This window comes from Tachypleus tridentatus, unplaced genomic scaffold (genome assembly GCF_004210375.1).
Source record: "Tachypleus tridentatus isolate NWPU-2018 unplaced genomic scaffold, ASM421037v1 Hic_cluster_1, whole genome shotgun sequence".
Lineage (NCBI taxonomy): Eukaryota > Metazoa > Arthropoda > Merostomata > Xiphosura > Limulidae > Tachypleus > Tachypleus tridentatus.
In genome coordinates, this window is record NW_027467777.1 from 28,204,612 (window position 1) to 28,223,989 (window position 19,378).

General features: G+C 33.4%; 2 protein-coding genes across 3 annotated transcripts in view; one reads left to right on the forward strand and one right to left on the reverse strand.

The window, feature by feature from the left end:
* Positions 1 to 11,597, forward strand: part of LOC143242065 (protein FAM91A1) — a 39,790-nt gene extending 28,193 nt beyond the window's left edge. For both annotated transcript variants that reach the window (XM_076485424.1, XM_076485425.1), the window contains exons 16-22: positions 639 to 726; positions 2,676 to 2,786; positions 3,366 to 3,479; positions 3,734 to 3,809; positions 4,971 to 5,496; positions 6,364 to 6,433; positions 10,251 to 11,597. In XM_076485424.1, coding sequence (XP_076341539.1) covers positions 639 to 726; positions 2,676 to 2,786; positions 3,366 to 3,479; positions 3,734 to 3,809; positions 4,971 to 5,496; positions 6,364 to 6,433; positions 10,251 to 10,385 — 1,120 coding nt within the window. In that variant the 3' untranslated portion in view covers positions 10,386 to 11,597. The remainder of the gene's footprint in view (positions 1 to 638; positions 727 to 2,675; positions 2,787 to 3,365; positions 3,480 to 3,733; positions 3,810 to 4,970; positions 5,497 to 6,363; positions 6,434 to 10,250) is intronic.
* Positions 11,598 to 13,376: 1,779 nt separating this feature from the next.
* On the reverse strand, positions 13,377 to 16,322 carry LOC143241832 (tubulin alpha-1C chain-like). The gene is made up of 6 exons (XM_076485102.1): positions 16,193 to 16,322; positions 15,779 to 15,989; positions 15,165 to 15,466; positions 14,687 to 14,949; positions 14,090 to 14,354; positions 13,377 to 13,814 (listed from the first exon to the last, which is right to left on the reverse strand). Exons 1-6 carry the CDS (start codon positions 16,196 to 16,198, stop codon positions 13,521 to 13,523), a joined length of 1,341 nt encoding a protein of 446 aa, XP_076341217.1. The 5' UTR covers positions 16,199 to 16,322; the 3' UTR covers positions 13,377 to 13,520.
* Positions 16,323 to 19,378: the final 3,056 nt, after the last annotated feature.

Below are 19,378 nucleotides of genomic sequence, written 5' to 3' on the forward strand. Positions count from 1 at the left end.
CACTAACTTACTACTGTATCAATGTTATCAACAATAAACAGTGTTACTAACTTACTACTGTATCAATGTTATCAACAATAAACAGTGTTACTAACTTACTACTGTATCAATGTTATCAACAATAAACAGTGTCACTAACTTACTACTGTATCAATGTTATCAACAATAAACAGTGTCACTAACTTACTACTGTATCAATGTTATCAACAATAAACAGTGTTCCTAACTTACTACTGTATCAATGTTATCAACAATAAACAGTGTTCCTAACTTACTACTGTATCAATGTTATCAACATTAAAAGTGTTACTAACATATCACTGTAACTAGTTACAAAGCTTAGCCTTTCTTGTCAACTGTAAGGCTATTTTCATTAGTTTAAAAGATGTGAGAATCCTACACTCTTTTTAGTGATGACTTAAGAATATAACACAGATATCAGAATATCAGAATAACAGTATAAAAATACTGTTTTTAGATATTTGTCAAAAGTTAGATGTTTATTATTTTAATTGAACTAATAATACACTATGATATGAGAAATGGATGTTATGAAAAATGTGAGATTTTAATCACTTAAGTTTCAATAACCTTTTCTCTTTCTTATTAGTCAAGCTGGAGTTTTTAATGTATTCTAGGCTCTTAGTTTCAATGGCCCCACTGAGTAACGAAATTAGACCCGTAACGAGTTGTGTTCCTCCCCATCTGGGTCCTGCCATTCCTGAGGTAAAGAAATTACCGTGGGTTTATTTTCTTTAGGTTTTAAAATGTACAACCTAGTTATTTTCAATGTTTGTATTAAATGTAAATATGATAGAATGATTGTTAAGAACTATATTTAATAGTATGTGGGAATTGTTATATGATTGTTAAGAACTATATTTAATAGTATGTGGGAATTGTTGTATGATTGTTAAGAACTATATTTAATAGTATGTGGGAATTGTTATATGATTGTTAAGAACTATATTTAATAGTATGTGGGAATTGTTATATGATTGTTAAGAACTATATTTAATAGTATGTGGGAATTGTTATATGATTGTTAAGAACTATATTTAATAGTATGTGGGAATTGTTATATGATTGTTAAGAACTATATTTAATAGTATGTGGGAATTGTTATATGATTGTTAAGAACTATATTTAATAGTATGTGGGGAATTTTTATATGATTGTCATGAATTGTTATGTATGGCTTCTTGTTCACACTCTAAAAGTGCTTTTTTGTCAAATAAAAATAACAAAAATTACTTTTATTTTTTTTAATATAAGGATCTCTGTTACTGCCATCAACAGAATTCAAAATCAAAATTCACTGAGAAATCTCTCACTTAGACCTCCAGACCATCTGAAGTTCCACCTGAGAATTGACTTTATAAAGCATTCTCTCATTCAGACCAAGAAATTTCCACCATTTACTGTCAATTTCCGTACAACCACTAAAACAAAAACCTTAAAACCCAACTTACAAACAAAAGTGACAGATACACCAAATAATGGCACAACACTATATCACAGTTAACCATTTATTCCTGAAATAAACTAAAAAATAACACTTGGAGAAAACTTTTCATTGAACATAAAATTTTTGTTGATTCAAAATTTGCTCAAAAATCTAACCCTAAACTAAAATCATTATTAAATAGAAATTATATCAAATCACACTATGAACATTATTGATAAAATAATGAGATGTAATTACCCAGAATTCTACATGTGAGAAACCAGAGAAAATTATAAATGACATTCACTGTACGTGGTTTAAAGAATCCTTCCATGTTGACAATGTCCTGATGCTAATATAGTATTGTCAAAATGCCCTAAACTGTTCTCCATTATCCATTCAAGCCGTCTCCAGACTTCTGTCAACTTAACAAATTCACATTGTTTCACATAGTTCAGAAGTTTTTTTTCTCTTGGTACAACAAGACAATATTTCACTTGTAAAGTTATGTAATCAAAAACATGGTTTTGGTGTATGTAATAGATAGTTTCTAACTGTTTGTAAACCTCTGTTTACCTATGTTCACTGGTTTTGAAGTTTGTAATAGATAGTTTCTAACTGTTTGTAAACCTCTGTGTATGTGTGTTGGCTGTTTTTGAAGTATAACATAGATAGTTTGTAACTGTTTGTAAACCTCTGTTTATGTATGTTGCCTAGTTTTGAGGTATGTATTAGATAGTTTCTAACTGTTTGTAAACCTCAGTTTACCTATGTTCGCTGGTTTTGAAGTATGTAATAGATAGTTTCTAACTGTTTGTAAGCCTCTGTTTATCTATGTTGCCTAGTTTTGAGGTATGTATTAGATAGTTTCTAACTGTTTGTAAACCTCTGTTTCGTTATCAGCTAATCATATTGTGAGAATGACTGGTAGCACATTTTCTGCTCTTCTACTAACAAACAAAACTTTTGATTACTTTTGCAAACTCTTTATTGACATGAATATGACCTAAGGTCTAACTTTGTACTTGATACCAACACCAGCCATCTCATGAATACATCACTTTATTCCCTCACCAACATACACTTAGACAACTTCATAATGATTTTACAAAATATATATTTGAAACTTCTAAAGATCTTTTCTTGTTTTTGTGAAAAACTCACGTAAGACGTACTAGAAAACTGAAACAGAACTGAAAGTCTTTTTAACACTTCCTCTTGAGTACAGGTCAGCTCTGTTTGGTTCAAACTGTTCATCTACACCCTAACCAAAAGTGGACCACCAACCATGCTTCTTGTGAAGGGCACAAGGTTAAGGGTTCTTCCAAGAGTTTTCCAGGTTGGTTTTGTATAGAAGTTGCTTCTGAGAGTTAATTATCCAATTTAATAGACTATTCATGATTAATTGTTTAACTTTGTTTGTAGTAGCTATCATTCTTTAACCTGACACATTTTACAAGATCACCAGTTTTAACCTAGTAGGTTCTTAATGTAAAGTGTATGATAAATTGTTTAACTTTGTTTGTAGTAGCTATCATTCTTTAACCTGACACATTTTACAACATCACCAGTTTTAACCTAGTAGGTTCTTAATGTAAAATGCATGTTAAGTCAATGTTAGTTACTTTTCTGACTATTAATTTGCTTCTTTGATGAACTACTGACCGGTAGATCTTTCACTGTATATTGATAATCATTATTTAGTCAGATAATTGGACAATAAGCACTGTTTTAAAATATAGCATACCCACTTTCAGTTTCACAAGAATGTGGTGGTTTAATCATGGTAGTGTAACAGTTTGTCTCATTGTTACAGTCACATAGCAACTTGCATGATACATTTTGTTTAATTTTCTGCTCTACCTTAAAACAAAGGAATCAAAACCAACGTGTAAGTTATATTTAACTTCCTGTTCAGGCTTATGACAAGATATTAGTGACCACATGGGGTCATGATCCTGGTACTGTACCAACTTCTAATGCCTTGACAACATTGAATGATGCACTATCTCATTCTGCTGTGTTAATTCAGGTATGTTATTAGTTATTTGTTCATAATTTTGGTTCCACATGTATGATACTTCACATATATAATTTCTGAGTAAACACTTCTGTGTCATAAATATTTATTTATTTATATGAGGTCACAAATAACCTAAGGTCATATGATTCTTTATAGTTGTATAAAGTCAACCATTGGCAATTTATACTAAATAATAACTTAATGGGAAAAGTCAAGTCTGTTTCTCAGAAATGTACCTCACCACTGTTTTGTTTTCTTACTAGGCACAAGGAAGCAGAGGAGACTTCTCTTATGTACCATTCCCATTTGATACTGATATTGGACATACCAGCTCTCCAGGTGGGTTTACTTATTCAGTGGATATTGTTTTATATGTACACCTCTCCAGGTGAGCTTGTTGGGTTAGTACAGTGATATTGGACATACCAGCTCTCCAGGTGGGTTTATTGATTTAGTGGATATTGTTTTATATGTACACCTGTCCAGGTGAGCTTGTTGGGTTAGTACAGTGATAGCTGGACAGGTGGGTTTACTTATTCAGTGGATATTGTTTTATATGTACACCTCTCCAGGTGAGCTTGTTGGGTTAGTACAGTGATAGCTGGACAGGTGGGTTTACTTATTCAGTGGATATTGTTTTATATGTACGCCTCTCCAGGTGAGCTTGTTGGGTTAGTACAGTGATATTAGACATACCAGCTCTCCAGGTGGGTTTATTGATTTAGTGGATATTGTTTTATATGTACACCTCTCCGGGTGAGCTTGTTGAGTTAATATGATGATAGTATTTAGCTTGTTGCAGTAGACTAGATTAGCCCTCCCTTTAGATTCTTGTGTGTGTTGGGTCAGACTATTATAGGTGTTTAGATTGTCACAATAGGAGAGATTATTGTACTTTTAGGTTGTCACAGAAACTTAGATTATCATGTGTGTTTAGGTTGTCACATATGTCAGATTATTGTACTTGTTTAGGTTGTCAGATAGGTATGATTATTGTACTTCTTTATGTTGTCAGATAGGTCAGATTATCTTGTGTGTTTAGGTTTTCACATAGGTCAGATTAATTCTGTGTAGTTGATATAAAATTATATGTAAAATAAAACAGATAATTAGAATATAAAATTATCTTTTATTTTTTTGAGTGAATTATCTGTACCCTAAAAATTGCTATGTGGTTTTATTTTTGTTTTTAGAAAATCAAATGTTATATATTTCTTAGCTATCTGACACACAGTCCTGTTGACAATTCTCCCTGAATCTACATGTTATAGCTTTGTATAATCAGAAGGTGTATTTGATCCAGATAACATAGTTTTGTATATTCGTGAAGTGGACTTGATCCAAATGAGAGCCTGATTGACCCAGAAAAGGAAAAACTTTGGTAATTTTGAAGTATTATTACATACCCATTTTTATTCAGGTATAGAGGTCTGGTTTCTAGCAGTTTCCTCTTATGTGGTACATTTGTGTGTTCACCTGAGGTTTGTGTTTGGTTTGTAGAACAGTTCTCAAGTAACCACATGGAGCATCATGCCACTATCAGACTACTTGCCCAAGAAATGGATTTGAAGCACACCTGTGGCTACATTACCATGATGAGATTAACCCAAACCAGCTCTGTAAGCCACACTCTAATTCCTGATGGCTCCTCTCCTTTCCTTAACTTTTGTGGGGACACCTCAGAGGTTTCTTCTACAAACACTTCCCCACCAGAAACAAATTCTATCTCAGCCCTGCCAGTCAATGGAATTACTAGTAAAGATTCTGAAGAGCTGTTGGTATCTGAGCTGGAGAGACTTGATGTTGGGGATTCCATTTCTGATAGCTCAAACAACATCGATCCCCTAAATATAACTGACGACCCACAAAATGATGCCAAAGATGAAACTACTAGAAAAGAGGACCAATTTCAAGAGAACGATTGGACTATACTTGACTGTAGCTTTGGAATTCCTTTGTTTGAAGGAAGGTTAAACCAAGATGTATGCCATAAGATAGTGGAGTATGGACTATGTAATCCACAGAGGTAAGTAACATAAGTCAAGAACCCAATCTTGTAAACTCCTAAACACTCAGATATCCAGAAAAATATTTGTTTAATCACAGATAAAATAAAAATCATTAGTCTAGACTCAAACTATATAAATCTCTAAAATACAGAGGTTAGAATTTTAAGTTGGGATGTGAACTCTCCAAACCAGTGTTTTCCAATTGTTTGAAGTTCCAGCTTATTTGTTAGGTTGTTAATAAAGTAATTGTGTTTTTAAATCTAGCTACTGAAGTACATTGTTTTACCATGTAATATAGAAGTACTTTAGAAAGTTAATATTGTTCAAAGAACGTACAAGAACTAGCTGGTCCTGGAAAAAAACATTGGAAACCATTGGTCTAAAGAATATAGTTAGATACTTGAACCATTTAAACAACAGTGTAGTTACATACACAAACTGGAAACAACACCATAGTTGCGTACACAAACAACAGCGTAGTAAGGTACATTAACTCTGTAAACAACAACTGCTTACATTGATTGAAACAGAATAGTTGATACTCTAAGTTAAAACAACTCCAAGAGTTTTTAATGAAAATTGCACTGAGTGAGATAAACTTACTACCTCATCTGCTAATCATGATATTATTACTGTTCATATAGTTTTGTTAGATACATTTCCCATTGCCTTGGTGTATATTTAGATGTCTACTAAATGAGATATATACATCTTCCAGTTTAATTGGTTTTATTATCATTTTACACTTATTTTTCTAATTTTTTAAGAAACAGATAATCTTTATTTCCATTTGAATATATATTAAGGATGACATAACAAGAGAAAGAAAACTCACTACAACTATTACTTTTTTTACATTAATATTTTGTTGATTATTTACCTAGCCTCAAGAACCTTACTCGTTCCAGCCGCAAATTGTGCCTTAGGTTGTTGGAGTTTATATCTAACTTTCAGGTGGGAAAAGTTTTGGTATACACTGTACAAAGAGCTGTATTATAAGATATTTTTCTATGTCTTCATGTAGTGGCTTTACACTAACTACAGTTGATTTTAATATGATAATATAAACAAACATAAAAATATATGACTTATGTAAAGATAAATACGTTTATGAATGTAAGTTGATATACAATACAGAAGGCCAAATAAACTTGTCGATTAGTTGGGTGGATGAACAATTGATATTGGTAATTAAGTTTGTATTGATAAGGTTGCTTGAATATAAAGGTTAATTAAATGTACTAGTATCATAGAGTGAATGATTGATGTATAACTAAATAATATTACAAGGAGGAGCATAGTGGATAGTAACGTTGAATTTTAACCTTATGTTGTGTATTAAACTAAGCCTAGCTCATACTTCGTTTGGCTAATTGAAACTAGTATTAAATTTTCTTTCTTTAGATATTGTTCAGTACACTAGTTAAGACTAGTACTAATGTTGGTTTGTTTAGATTATTGTTAAGTAGGCTAGTTAAAACTAGTACCAACTTTGGTTTGTTTAGATTATTGTTAAGTAGGCTAGTTAAAACTAGTACCAACTTTGGTTTGTTTAGATTATTGTTAAGTATGCTAGTTAAAACTAGTACTAACTTTGGTTTGTTTAGATGGTTGTTAAGTATGCTAGTTAAAACTAGTACTAACTTTGGTTTGCTTAAATATTGTTAAATAAGCTAATTAAGACTAGTACTAACTTTGGTTTGTTTAGATGGTTGTTAAGTAAGCTAATTAAGACTAACTTTGGTTTGTTTAGATGGTTGTTAAGTATGCAAGTTAAAACTAGTACTAACTTTGGTTTGTATAGATGGTAGTTAAGTATGCTAGTTAAAACTAGTACTAACTTTGGTTTGTTTAGATGGTTGTTAAGTATGCTAGTTAAAACTAGTACTAACTTTGGTTTGTTTAGATTATTGTTAAGTAGGCTAGTTAAAACTAGTACTAATGTTCGTTTGTTTAGATGGTAGTTAAGTATGCTAGTTAAAACTAGTACTAACTTTGGTTTGTTTAGATGGTTGTTAAGTATGCTAGTTAAAACTAGTACTAACTTTGGTTTGTTTAGATTATTGTTAAGTAGGCTAGTTAAAACTAGTACTAACTTTGGTTTGTTTAGATGGTTGTTAAGTATGCTAGTTAAAACTAGTACTAACTTTGGTTTGTTTAGATGGTTGTTAAGTATGCTAGTTAAAACTAGTACTAACTTTGGTTTGTTTAGATGGTTGTTAAGTAGGCTAGTTAAAACTAGTACTAACTTTTGTTTGTTTAGATGGTTGTTAAGTAAGCTAATTAAGACTAGTACTAACTTTGGTTTGTTTAGATATTGTTAAGTATGCTAGTTAAGATTAGTACTAGCTTTGGTTTGTTTAGATAATTGTTAAGTAGGCTAGTTAAGACTAGTACTAACTTTGGTTTGTTTAGATGGTTGTTAAGTAGGCTAGTTAAGACTAGTACTAACTTTGGTTTGTTTAGATGGTTGTTAAGTAAGCTAATTAAGACTAACTTTGGTTTGTTTAGATGGTTGTTAAGTATGCTAGTTAAAACTAGTACTAACTTTGGTTTGTTTAGATGGTTGTTAAGTAGGCTAGTTAAAACTAGTACTAACTTTTGTTTGTTTAGATGGTTGTTAAGTAAGCTAATTAAGACTAACTTTGGTTTGTTTAGATATTGTTAAGTATGCTAGTTAAGATTAGTACTAGCTTTGGTTTGTTTAGATGATTGTTAAGTAGGCTAATTAAGACTAGTACTAACTTTGGTTTGTTTAGATGGTTGTTAAGTAGGCTAGTTAAGACTAATTTTGGTTTGTTTAGATATTGTTAAGTATGCTAGTTAAGATTAGTACTAGCTTTGGTTTGTTTAGATGGTTGTTAAGTAAGCTAATTAAGACTAACTTTGGTTTGTTTAGATGGTTGTTAAGTAGGCTAGTTAAGACTAACTTTGGTTTGTTTAGATATTGTTAAGTATGCTAGTTAAGATTAGTACTAGCTTTGGTTTGTTTAGATAATTGTTAAGTAGGCTAGTTAAGACTAGTACTAACTTTGGTTTGTTTAGATGGTTGTTAAGTAGGCTAGTTAAGACTAGTACTAACTTTGGTTTGTTTAGATGGTTGTTAAGTAAGCTAATTAAGACTAACTTTGGTTTGTTTAGATGGTTGTTAAGTATGCTAGTTAAAACTAGTACTAACTTTGGTTTGTTTAGATGGTTGTTAAGTATGCTAGTTAAAACTAGTACTAACTTTGGTTTGTTTAGATTATTGTTAAGTAGGCTAGTTAAAACTAGTACTAACTTTGGTTTGTTTAGATTATTGTTAAGTAGGCTAGTTAAAACTAGTACTAATGTTCGTTTGTTTAGATGGTTGTTAAGTATGCTAGTTAAAACTAGTACTAACTTTGGTTTGTTTAGATGGTTGTTAAGTATGCTAGTTAAAACTAGTACTAACTTTGGTTTGTTTAGATGGTTGTTAAGTATGCTAGTTAAAACTAGTACTAACTTTGGTTTGTTTAGATGGTTGTTAAGTAGGCTAGTTAAAACTAGTACTAACTTTGGTTTGTTTAGATATTGTTAAGTAAGCTAATTAAGACTAACTTTGGTTTGTTTAGATGATTGTTAAGTAGGCTAATTAAGACTAGTACTAACTTTGGTTTGTTTAGATGATTGTTAAGTAGGCTAATTAAGACTAGTACTAACTTTGGTTTGTTTAGATGGTTGTTAAGTAGGCTAGTTAAGACTAACTTTGGTTTGTTTAGATATTGTTAAGTATGCTAGTTAAGATTAGTACTAGCTTTGGTTTGTTTAGATGGTTGTTAAGTAAGCTAATTAAGACTAACTTTGGTTTGTTTAGATGGTTGTTAAGTAGGCTAGTTAAGACTAACTTTGGGGTTTGTTTAGATATTGTTAAGTATGCTAGTTAAGATTAGTACTAGCTTTGGTTTGTTTAGATGATTGTTAAGTAGGCTAGTTAAGATTAGTACTAACTTTGGTTTGTTTAGATGATTGTTAAGTAGGCTAGTTAAGATTAGTACTAGCTTTGGTTTGTTTAGATATTGTCAAGTAGGCTAGTTAAGATTAGTACCAACTTTGGTTTGTTTAGATATTGTCAAGTAGGCTAGTTGAGACTAGTACCAACTTTGGTTTTTTTAGATTGTTGTTAAGTAGGCTAATTAAGACTAGTACTAACTTTGGTTTGTTTAGATGGTTATTAAGTAGGCCTGTTAAGATTAGTACTAGCTTTGGTTTGTTTAGATGATTGTTAAGTAGGCCTGTTAAGATTAGTACTAGCTTTGGTTTGTTTATATGATTGTCAAGTAGGCTAGTTGAGACTAGTACCAACTTTCGTTTGTTTAGATATTGTCAAGTAGGCTAGTTGAGACTAGTACCAACTTTGGTTTTTTTAGATGATTGTCAAGTAGGCTAGTTGAGACTAGTACCAACTTTGGTTTGTTTAGATATTGTCAAGTAGGGTAGTTGAGACTAGTACCAACTTTGGTTTGTTTAGATGATTGTCAAGTAGGCTAGTTTAGTCTGGTTCTAACTTTGGTTTGTTTAGATGGTTGTTAAGTGTGCTAGTTAAAATTAGTACTAACTTTGGTTTGTTTAGATGGTTGTTAAGTGTGCTAGTTAAAATTAGTACTAACTTTTGTTGGTTTTCTATAGGTGACTGATAAGTAAGCGAACTGTGACTAGATATTTTTGTTTTTATTCAGGTGATTGCTAAGTAGTCTAGTTTTATTGTTTATTTGTGTGAGTCCTTCTTATCTATATTGCTTTCTTTTTAAAGGAAGTAAAGGTTTGTCCAGATGGAAAAAACTTTGTGTTTCCACCAAATCGGCCTGGTGTAGAACTGGAACTTCCATTCCCAACTCAGAACTTGCTGTTTTTTAATGGAAAGTTGTCTGTGTGGGATGGAAGGTAAATTAGTGCCCTTCTGTAAAGGAAACAAGTGCCAAGGCCAACTCTGGGAAGTGTACGTGCTTGAATCTGATTCTTGTGAACAGTGATATTGTGCTAGAGCTGTCAGTTTTCACGAAATAAAGTGTATATCTAGTTGTGAAGTTCTACGTGGTATGTACATCATTTATAAACAGGTGTACCACGTTTCGTTGTTCGCCCGATTGATTATAAGACTAGTTTTATAAGCAACTGGGTAAAGGTTATTTTGTTTTTTCCATTAGTGACACAACAGTAGTATGTCCCTGGAATGAAACAAAACCCTATAATATACATTTAATATTGTTATCATCGATATTTTGAAACTGAATTACAATACTATAAAGTGACTGATTTTAGTATAATTGCACATTCTGTGTCACTGATACCTGTTGTGGTGTTAGATTGCTTAGCTATCTGTATATACAGTTTTTAGTACAACAATGTTACATTTAAATTCTAGTTTAAAAATATAGTCTTCATATGTGGGTAGTGTGTAAGACAGCTATCACCAAAGTATTTAATTAAGGTCCATATGCAGCTACACACTTCCCTATGTCTGTATTGGTATATTTGTGTTTTCCAAATAAAACATAAGATTTGTTTTGATATTTTTTTTTTGTTTCATGTAAGTAATTTTAATAATTTTATTTCTAAATTTATTTGAATCAATCAAGTTTTGAGAAAACTTCAGTCATAAGAGAAACAGTTAATTCCTCGACAAAAACTGGAACACGTAATTGGTTATTAATGTAAAATGATACAAATTATTTGAATTACCTTGCATTAATGATCCATTACCATATGGCTGACGAAAGTCAGAAGAGATACCTGAAAAGCCCATTTCCTTTTGTAAAACAATATCTGCCTTACCATGTAACAGTTGAACACATTACATTTTGTTATTTGGCTATCTTGCAACTTATGTGACGAAACGAGACTTGCTTGCACCACAGAGTTTAATTTCTAGGCAGGTGGTTGACAAACTGTTTTATAACTTGAATGTTAGTAAATTGATTGTATAAAGATTTAATATAGGATTAATGGTAGTCTAATGATATTATCATCTAGTAATAAACATTAGGTAAAAATGTCAATTGTATATCGCAAACGTTATGTCGTTTATAGTAAAAAGGTGTGCTCCGTTTAAAAAAAAAAATGTAATTTTTTAAGTGAAAAATAAATATAGTATATACGAGATATTGTGTGCAGAAAATTATTTTTCATTTGAACGTCAAATGATGGGGCCTTTACAACAGCTTTCAAAACATTTGGAAGTGAAAAATAAAAGGTAGATATATTATACAGCCTTTAAGGTATGCCGTGACTGAGTGTAAAAAATAATGTAAGCTATACATTAGTTATCAATTAGTATTCATTTCGGGGCTAATAAAGTTCTAATATTGATCAGTTATCACATTTTGCTGGTCAGTGTACTAGGCGAGTTGAGCATTTATCGAACAAAGCTAAATAAACTATGCGTCACACAGGTGAAGTTAGGCCCAACATGAGCTACAGAGCTTATGTTGAAAGGTATCAAATTAAGTTTGCAAGCGAGTGTGGGAACTTAACACAAATAAACTGGATCTCACATTATAAAATAATGAGAAAGATCCCGCTTCTACGATACTTATTACACGTTATAAAAGTAGGTATAACTTACAATACAAGCAGATGAGATCGAGTACAATGATGCAGCAAGTAGCAGTCGGAGACGATTAGTATAAAGGATAAATAAACGATTGTAACAAATTAAAGCAGCATTACATTTCATTTATTTAATCAGTTAAAGTATGTGGAACAATTATATAAATACTCTGAAGTCTAGTGGTTAGATTGAGGATTTTAATGTAGTGTTAATAGTGACAACGGCCCCGTTTCGTTAGACTATCCAGTATAAACCCATCGAATAAAGTTTGTACGAGAGCGCAAGTGCGAAATTTAACTTTCATCCTGCTGTTTATTAGGTTTGTTTGTTTTTTTTCGATGTACACGAAGTAAAACATTCCTCACTTCAGTTATCCAATAATAACAGTAATACACGTTTTATGTGTAATTAGTGGAAGTTTAATGGATTGTTTCTACCTTTCAATCGGGTAAGATATTTTAACACTGTACAAGAAATGCGTTACGAGTTATTGTTGATAGTCCTGTTCGTAATAATATTTTCATAACTAGATGCTAGAGTTCGCTATGAAGTTAATCTTAGTGGTGTGTATATATAATGTTTATAGATATTAGAACTTACTCTTTAGTTGGAAGAACAGTTCTGTATATCCTCACGTTTGTGTTCCTCATAGAACTGATATTTATGATAAAGTCGGATTACACTGTGTAACAAGTTTACTTTATTTGTTCCTGGACAGAAAGTGTTATTTTCCAGTTGCTTCTTCCTGCAGTAAATGGAAAAAGACCTATTTTCCTCTTCAAACTTTGCTCTTGTGACCTGCGAGCGTATAACGAAAACGTAATACGAGACTATATGTGGGGAGGGGGGCTGATACGTGAAAGTGATTTACATTACAATTGCAAATCTCGAAAAACTACTCACCTTCTAAACAGTTTTATATAACTTTAGTATAAATACATGTAAATCTTGATTCATATGTTGTTTTATTCAGACCTTATGTAAATGAAAATGTGCAAATTTGCCTGTTTTTACATAGAAAATAGGTTAATTTCTAACTTTCATTATCCAGGTCACAAAAGCAAAATTTGAAGAAAATAATGGTCATTCTGTACTTTTACAATACAAGCAATTAAGAAATAATACATACTATCCAGAAACAAAAATTTGTTACATAGCGTTATTTATACCATAATGTCACTCGCGTGCAGACCGTTAGTTTAACCTAGTTATTTTGATAGTGCGGACCAAGGTACCTCTCCTTTTCCACTTAGGAGGGATACAAAGGAAGGTTTGATTTATAAACATTGACGAGTTTTATATTATGTCATAAATAAGGACGGCGCATGCTTAGAGTTTGCATGATTTTACTCTTGTAACGATACAAAATTCACGAAAGAAAATATAAATTTAGAATTGGATACATTTTAAAGAATTTCCCTATTTTAATTTAAAAAAACTTCGTACAAAGAAACATCAATAAAATTAAAACAATCAAAAGTCGCTTGTCTCATCCGGATCTTCAGTTGAATCTATTCCCACTTCCTCGTAATCTTTCTCCAAAGCAGCCATGTCCTCCCGAGCCTCCGAGAACTCGCCCTCTTCCATACCCTCTCCTACGTACCAGTGGACGAAGGCTCTTTTAGCGTACATAAGGTCAAACTTGTGATCGAGGCGAGCCCATGCCTCGGCGATAGCAGTTGTATTGGAGAGCATGCAGACGGCCCGCCGAACTTTAGCCAGATCTCCCCCCGGCACAACTGTGGGGGGTTGGTAGTTGATACCCACCTAAATGACGAAATAAAGAAAGCATATTATAGTATGTATAAAAATATCAGGAAGTACGATAAGTAAACCCAAGAAGGATTATTAGTAAGGTTTAACAAGAAAGTTTAGAAACATTTACAATAATTAATGCATAGAATAGGTTGGCATGTCACTTTTGAAAGTGTTATAATGAAGGGTTATTTGAAAATATTATTACAAAAAAAAATATATTTAATACCATTTTAGCAGCAAAATTTCCACATGTTTATATTAATTAAACAAAGAGTTAAAGTAACCTTGAAGCCCGTTGGGCACCAGTCTACAAACTGTATGGTTCTCTTAGACTTTATTGAGGCTATGGCTGCATTCACATCCTTGGGTACTACGTCACCTCTATACAACATGCAACAGGCCATGTACTTCCCATGACGTGGGTCGCATTTCACCATTTGGTTTATAGGCTCGAAACACGAGTTGGTAATCTCCGCCACAGACAATTGTTCATGGTAGGCCTTCTCGGCAGATATTATTGGAGCATAAGTTACAAGTGGAAAATGTATTCTATAGAATAAAGATAATAAATGGGTCAGAAAAGTTCGGTGGAAGGAGAAGGACAGGGTTATAATGGTATAAAAAAATTGAATAGAATTAACGATTTCAGTATTATTTTTCATCGGAACTTCTTACTAGTTGGAGAGACTTACCACAAAATAGGAAATTTTAGTACTTAAAGTGTGTTTTGTAGAAGCATTATTAGACAAACGTTTATAAAAATACCACAGTTTAAAATATACAGATCCTGGCCGAGATTGAGTTTTTTAAACAAAGTTCACTAATATAAAATCAATTGTAGTGTTAACATTTAGCAATTTGTAAAAAGTAGTTTTTCTTACCGGGGGTAAGGCACAAGGTTAGTCTGAAACTCGTTCAGGTCCACGTTGAGAGCGCCATCAAATCTGAGAGAAGCTGTTATGGAAGAGACGATTTGACTTATCAAGCGGTTTAGGTTAGTATAAGAGGGTCTTCCAATGTCTAGGTTTCGTTGACAGATGTCATAAATGGCTTCGTTATCCACCATGAAGGCACAGTCAGAGTGCTCCAGAGTCGTATGGGTTGTTAAAATTGCATTGTAAGGTTCCACCACTGCCGTCGAAACCTAAGAGATATGATGCAAATTGCAAAACTTCCGTTTTAAGACGTCCAGTTTCGTCTTCAAAAGAGAACTCGTGGAAAAGTACTTAAAAAAACAGGATCTGTTTATGGATACAGGTGGTTCTGATGAAATCACAACAAGAAATGAAATCAAATAGAACTAATCGTACATTAATTAGGTGTCGACTGCAGCCAATAGAAAACATTCTAATAAGTTACCTGGGGAGCCGGGTATACCGAAAACTCCAGTTTAGATTTCTTTCCGTAATCGACAGAGAGCCTTTCCATCAAGAGAGAGGTGAAGCCAGAACCTGTTCCTCCACCAAAGCTGTGGAATAAAAGAAATCCCTGGAGACCCTGGCAGTTTTCAGAAAGTTTGCGAATCCTGTCGAGAACTACGTCAACAATCTCCTTCCCCACAGAGTAATGGCCTCGAGCATAGTTATTAGCAGCGTCCTCTTTACCAGTGATCAGTTGTTCAGGGTGGTAGAGTTTACGATATTTACCAGTTCTGACAGAGTCTGCAACAAAAAAATCACTTAAAATAAACTACACTCTCCCCACTTTGTAATAGTCAGAGCTTATAATATAATTAAAAGTATTTTACACTTAAGAGTACACTTTAAACAATACTTCCCTCTATAGATGGAAAGTAGTAGGTCTAATGAAAGAATACCTTGAATTAATAATTACCTAACGATAACGTTATTTTTTCAGGTTATCCATTATAATATTTATGATTTGTACACTTAAGACTAAAATACACGAATAATCACAGTTTCAACATAAAAGTAGTTTGTCCTACAGTTTGATTTGTAGGACTTTCCACCAACCGACAACAGTGGGTTCCAGATCTACGAAAACAGCACGTGGAACACGTTTGGATGAACTTGTCTCGCTGAAGAAGGTATTAAACGAGTTGTTCGTTTCATCACCCAAAACTTCACCATCTTCAGAAATACCATGCTCTAGACAATAGAGTTCCCAGCACGAGTTCCCAATTTGGACACCGGCCTGTCCTATATGAATACTGATACACTCACGCTAGTGGAGAAGAACATTCGTTACCATAACAACTAAAGATTTATTAAAGTCACATAAATAGCATTGTAATTTCATTCCTCAGATATTCGTTATAAAAACTTGACATATCTTTCCAATGTTAATAATAAAATAACTTCATCCCAACCCCCACCTATCTAATATTTCTAAAAACATACACTCATGTTAAACACAAACAAACTTACCATCATAGACCAATACGAATATACACTTAAAGTTAAAATATAACCAAACCAAATCTAAACTACCAATTCTTACTCTCGACCAAAGTATTTATATTGCCATCTTTCACGCATGCGCATATCACTAGTTTTCTTACTCGTGTATAGAACGAGACCGAAGTATTATTACTTTAAAGGGGTGATAATTAACTATGTGTGTGTTAAAACTCCGTTTATGAACTGAAAATACACATAATATTTTCCACAATAGAGACTGGCGTATTACGTACAACAAAAAATATGACTAAAGATGTTAAAACTTTGTTATCATCTAGGTCCTTTAATTGATGTGTTTCATGAAGTTCATGGTAATTATCACGTTTACTGGTCCGTGTTTTCGTGAGAAGGAATGAAAAACAAGTCCATATATTAAATGATAAAAAACACAAAATTGAGTTAATTTAAAAGCGATATATATACGTGCTAATTAAGTGTTATGAACACTTGAATAGTTCATGATACTTGGTACAAAAACTTTCTGTACAGTATCATATTTCACTGAATATTTCCCAATATCGAATGTTGAGACATAAGTTACACAATTTGTACCACCTGAATAATTCAGTGGTCCCATTCCGTCTATCTCCACAACAACATGAATCTATCATTGTTTGATAGCAGGCGCTGAATCGAGTCAATTAAGAATCGTGTCACTTTCGAAAGCTATATTGTTCGGTCAAACAGGTAAGCACAGTGCTTAGTTAGGTATGATGTCAGAATTCATTAATTTATTCACATATTGGTTTAAAACTTACGTTTTTATACATCAATAGGTAAGAAAATTTATCCAAAATGTTTATAAATACGTTATTTTATTATGTTTCTTTGTTTGTTTTGAATTTCGCGGAAAGCTACTCGAGGGCTATCTGCACTAGCCGTTCCTAGTTTAGCAGTGTAAGAGGGGAAGGCAGCTAGTCATCACCACCCACCGCCAACTCTTGGGCTACTCTTTTACCAACGAATAGTGGGATTGACTGTAACATTATAACGCCCCCATGACTTAAAGGGCGAGCATGTTTGGTGCGACCGTAATTCGAATACCAATACAGATAACGTCTATAAAAATAGTAATAATTAGAATGTTTACCAAGGCCATTTGTTCTTATGCATGTCTAGCCGGTTTTATTGTCGAACGCCTTACTCTCCTTAGCTGCCGAAGTCGCTGACCATAGTGTACGTTTAACGACAGGTTCGGGTCGCTCGGGTCCAGACGCGCCCTACATCACCTCCCTCCGATCCCTTTAGTCTGAGCCTCGATTTTACAACAGGGCTCATTAGACCTGTGTTTGTGGCCCTCATTAATCCATGAAATTTTAGATTATTACCGCCCTCTAATAAAGTGCTGGTACTTTATGGTAAAAGAACAATATATTCTTATCATAGATAGTAAACATATTGTATTTTCTTGTATAATTAGAACACAAAAGGAGCGATTTCAACGGCCTGAAACCTCTACTAGAATTGTATTGCTAGTTTTTGTTTAGGTGTTTTTATTTAATAGACGTGCTTATAGACATTACATCACAACGTGTTTGCCTTTTGATGAGCTTTAACAGGAATATACTATATTTGTGATTGTTTAAGTATTTTTCGAGAAACATGCAATTACTTGTGTTGTAACTAGCACACATTATTGTCCCAGCGATGCCCAGGCGGTTCGACTATAATATATTGTACAGTTCAGTCCTACTTCTATTCTGTTATATCTTCGTTCGTTGTACGTTAGAGTTTTTCAATAAAGACTGTATTTTAGCCTGTTGAGTCATCTGGGAAACAGATTCCAATTATGACAAGCAAGCGTCTGAAACTTTCTGATATTAGACAGTTCTGCAAGTCAGTTACTGGTACTACAAGTGACAATGTAGATGTAGATCATCCAACAACCTCAAGCAAAGGAATAGAAACTTGCCATACAGAGGAAATACCATGTTCATCAGAGGACGAGTATTAAAATGCTTGTGCAACTATTGCACATCATGAACCACCAGATAGTTGTGAAACAAGTTTGTGCAGTAATGAAAAATCTGACACTCCACAGATACAGTGTGGAAAGCCATATCATCCAGACGCACAACTAATACCACGACAGAAAGCAAAATATCAACTTTCAGGACAAGTGGTTTGATGAATTCCATGGCTGCACTTCGACAATCAGACTCAAAAAGTCATATGCTTTCATTGTGCCAAGGCGGAAAATAGAGGCCTTTTTACAGGGAAATTGGAGAGGCTTGTGGAGTATACCTTCATATCCACCGGTTTTTGCATCTGGAAAAAGGCAAAACAGAAATTCAACGAACACCAATCCTCCTCTCAGCACAGATTCGCTATATCTCCAGAAGGCTCACTTGATGTAACTCCAGTGACTGTCCAGCTACATGATGGAAAAAAGAAGCAGCAGGAAGAATGCAAAAGAAGTCTAGCTAAAATATTCAGAAGTTTACGTTTCTTACTGCGTCAAGGTTTAGCATTACGTGGACATTCTGATACGGAGGGGAACTTCCTGCAGTTAATGAAGCTCCTGGAAGAGGAAGATCCTGAGTTGACGGCCTACTTGTCAAAGAAAACCACATTCACATCACCCCAGGCTCAGAATGAAATAATGGAGATGTTCAGCCATCAAATACTGAGAAACATAGCACACGAAGTGCAGCAAAATAAAATCTTTGCATTAATGGTTGATGGCACTCAAGATGTTACAGGTGCCGAACAGGAAGCAATATGTGTACGATACGTAGATGAGAACCTTGACGTCCATGAGACATTTCTTGGTTTGTACAGTGTTTCCAATACAACTGGTGAAACAATATCCTCGACTATGCTTGACGTACTGACTAGAGTCAATTTACCACTGTCAGGATTAACAGCACAAACTTATGATGGAGCCGCTAACATGAGTGGTACGTACAGTGGATGTCAGGCAAAAATAAAAGAGAAGCAACCGTCAGCTTTGTTTTTTCACTGCGGAGCACACAAGACTAATTTAATAACGCAACATGCAGTTGAAGCTTGTGAATGTGTTCGAGATTCTATCCAGTGGGTACATGAACTTGGTGTCTTGCTTCAGAGGTCAGACAAATACAAGACAATCTTTGAAAATATTGTATCATCAAACAGCCACAATGGTCCAGTTAAATACATTCGCCTATTGTG

Excerpts from the sequence above, each read along its gene's own strand:
- LOC143241832 (XM_076485102.1), bottom strand. Across the intron at positions 14,950-15,164 it reads CGGTATACCCGGCTCCCCAG|GTTTCGACGGCAGTGGTGGA; the intron begins GTAACTTATTAG and ends CATATCTCTTAG. Across the intron at positions 13,815-14,089 it reads GGTGCCCAACGGGCTTCAAG|GTGGGTATCAACTACCAACC; the intron begins GTTACTTTAACT and ends TTCGTCATTTAG.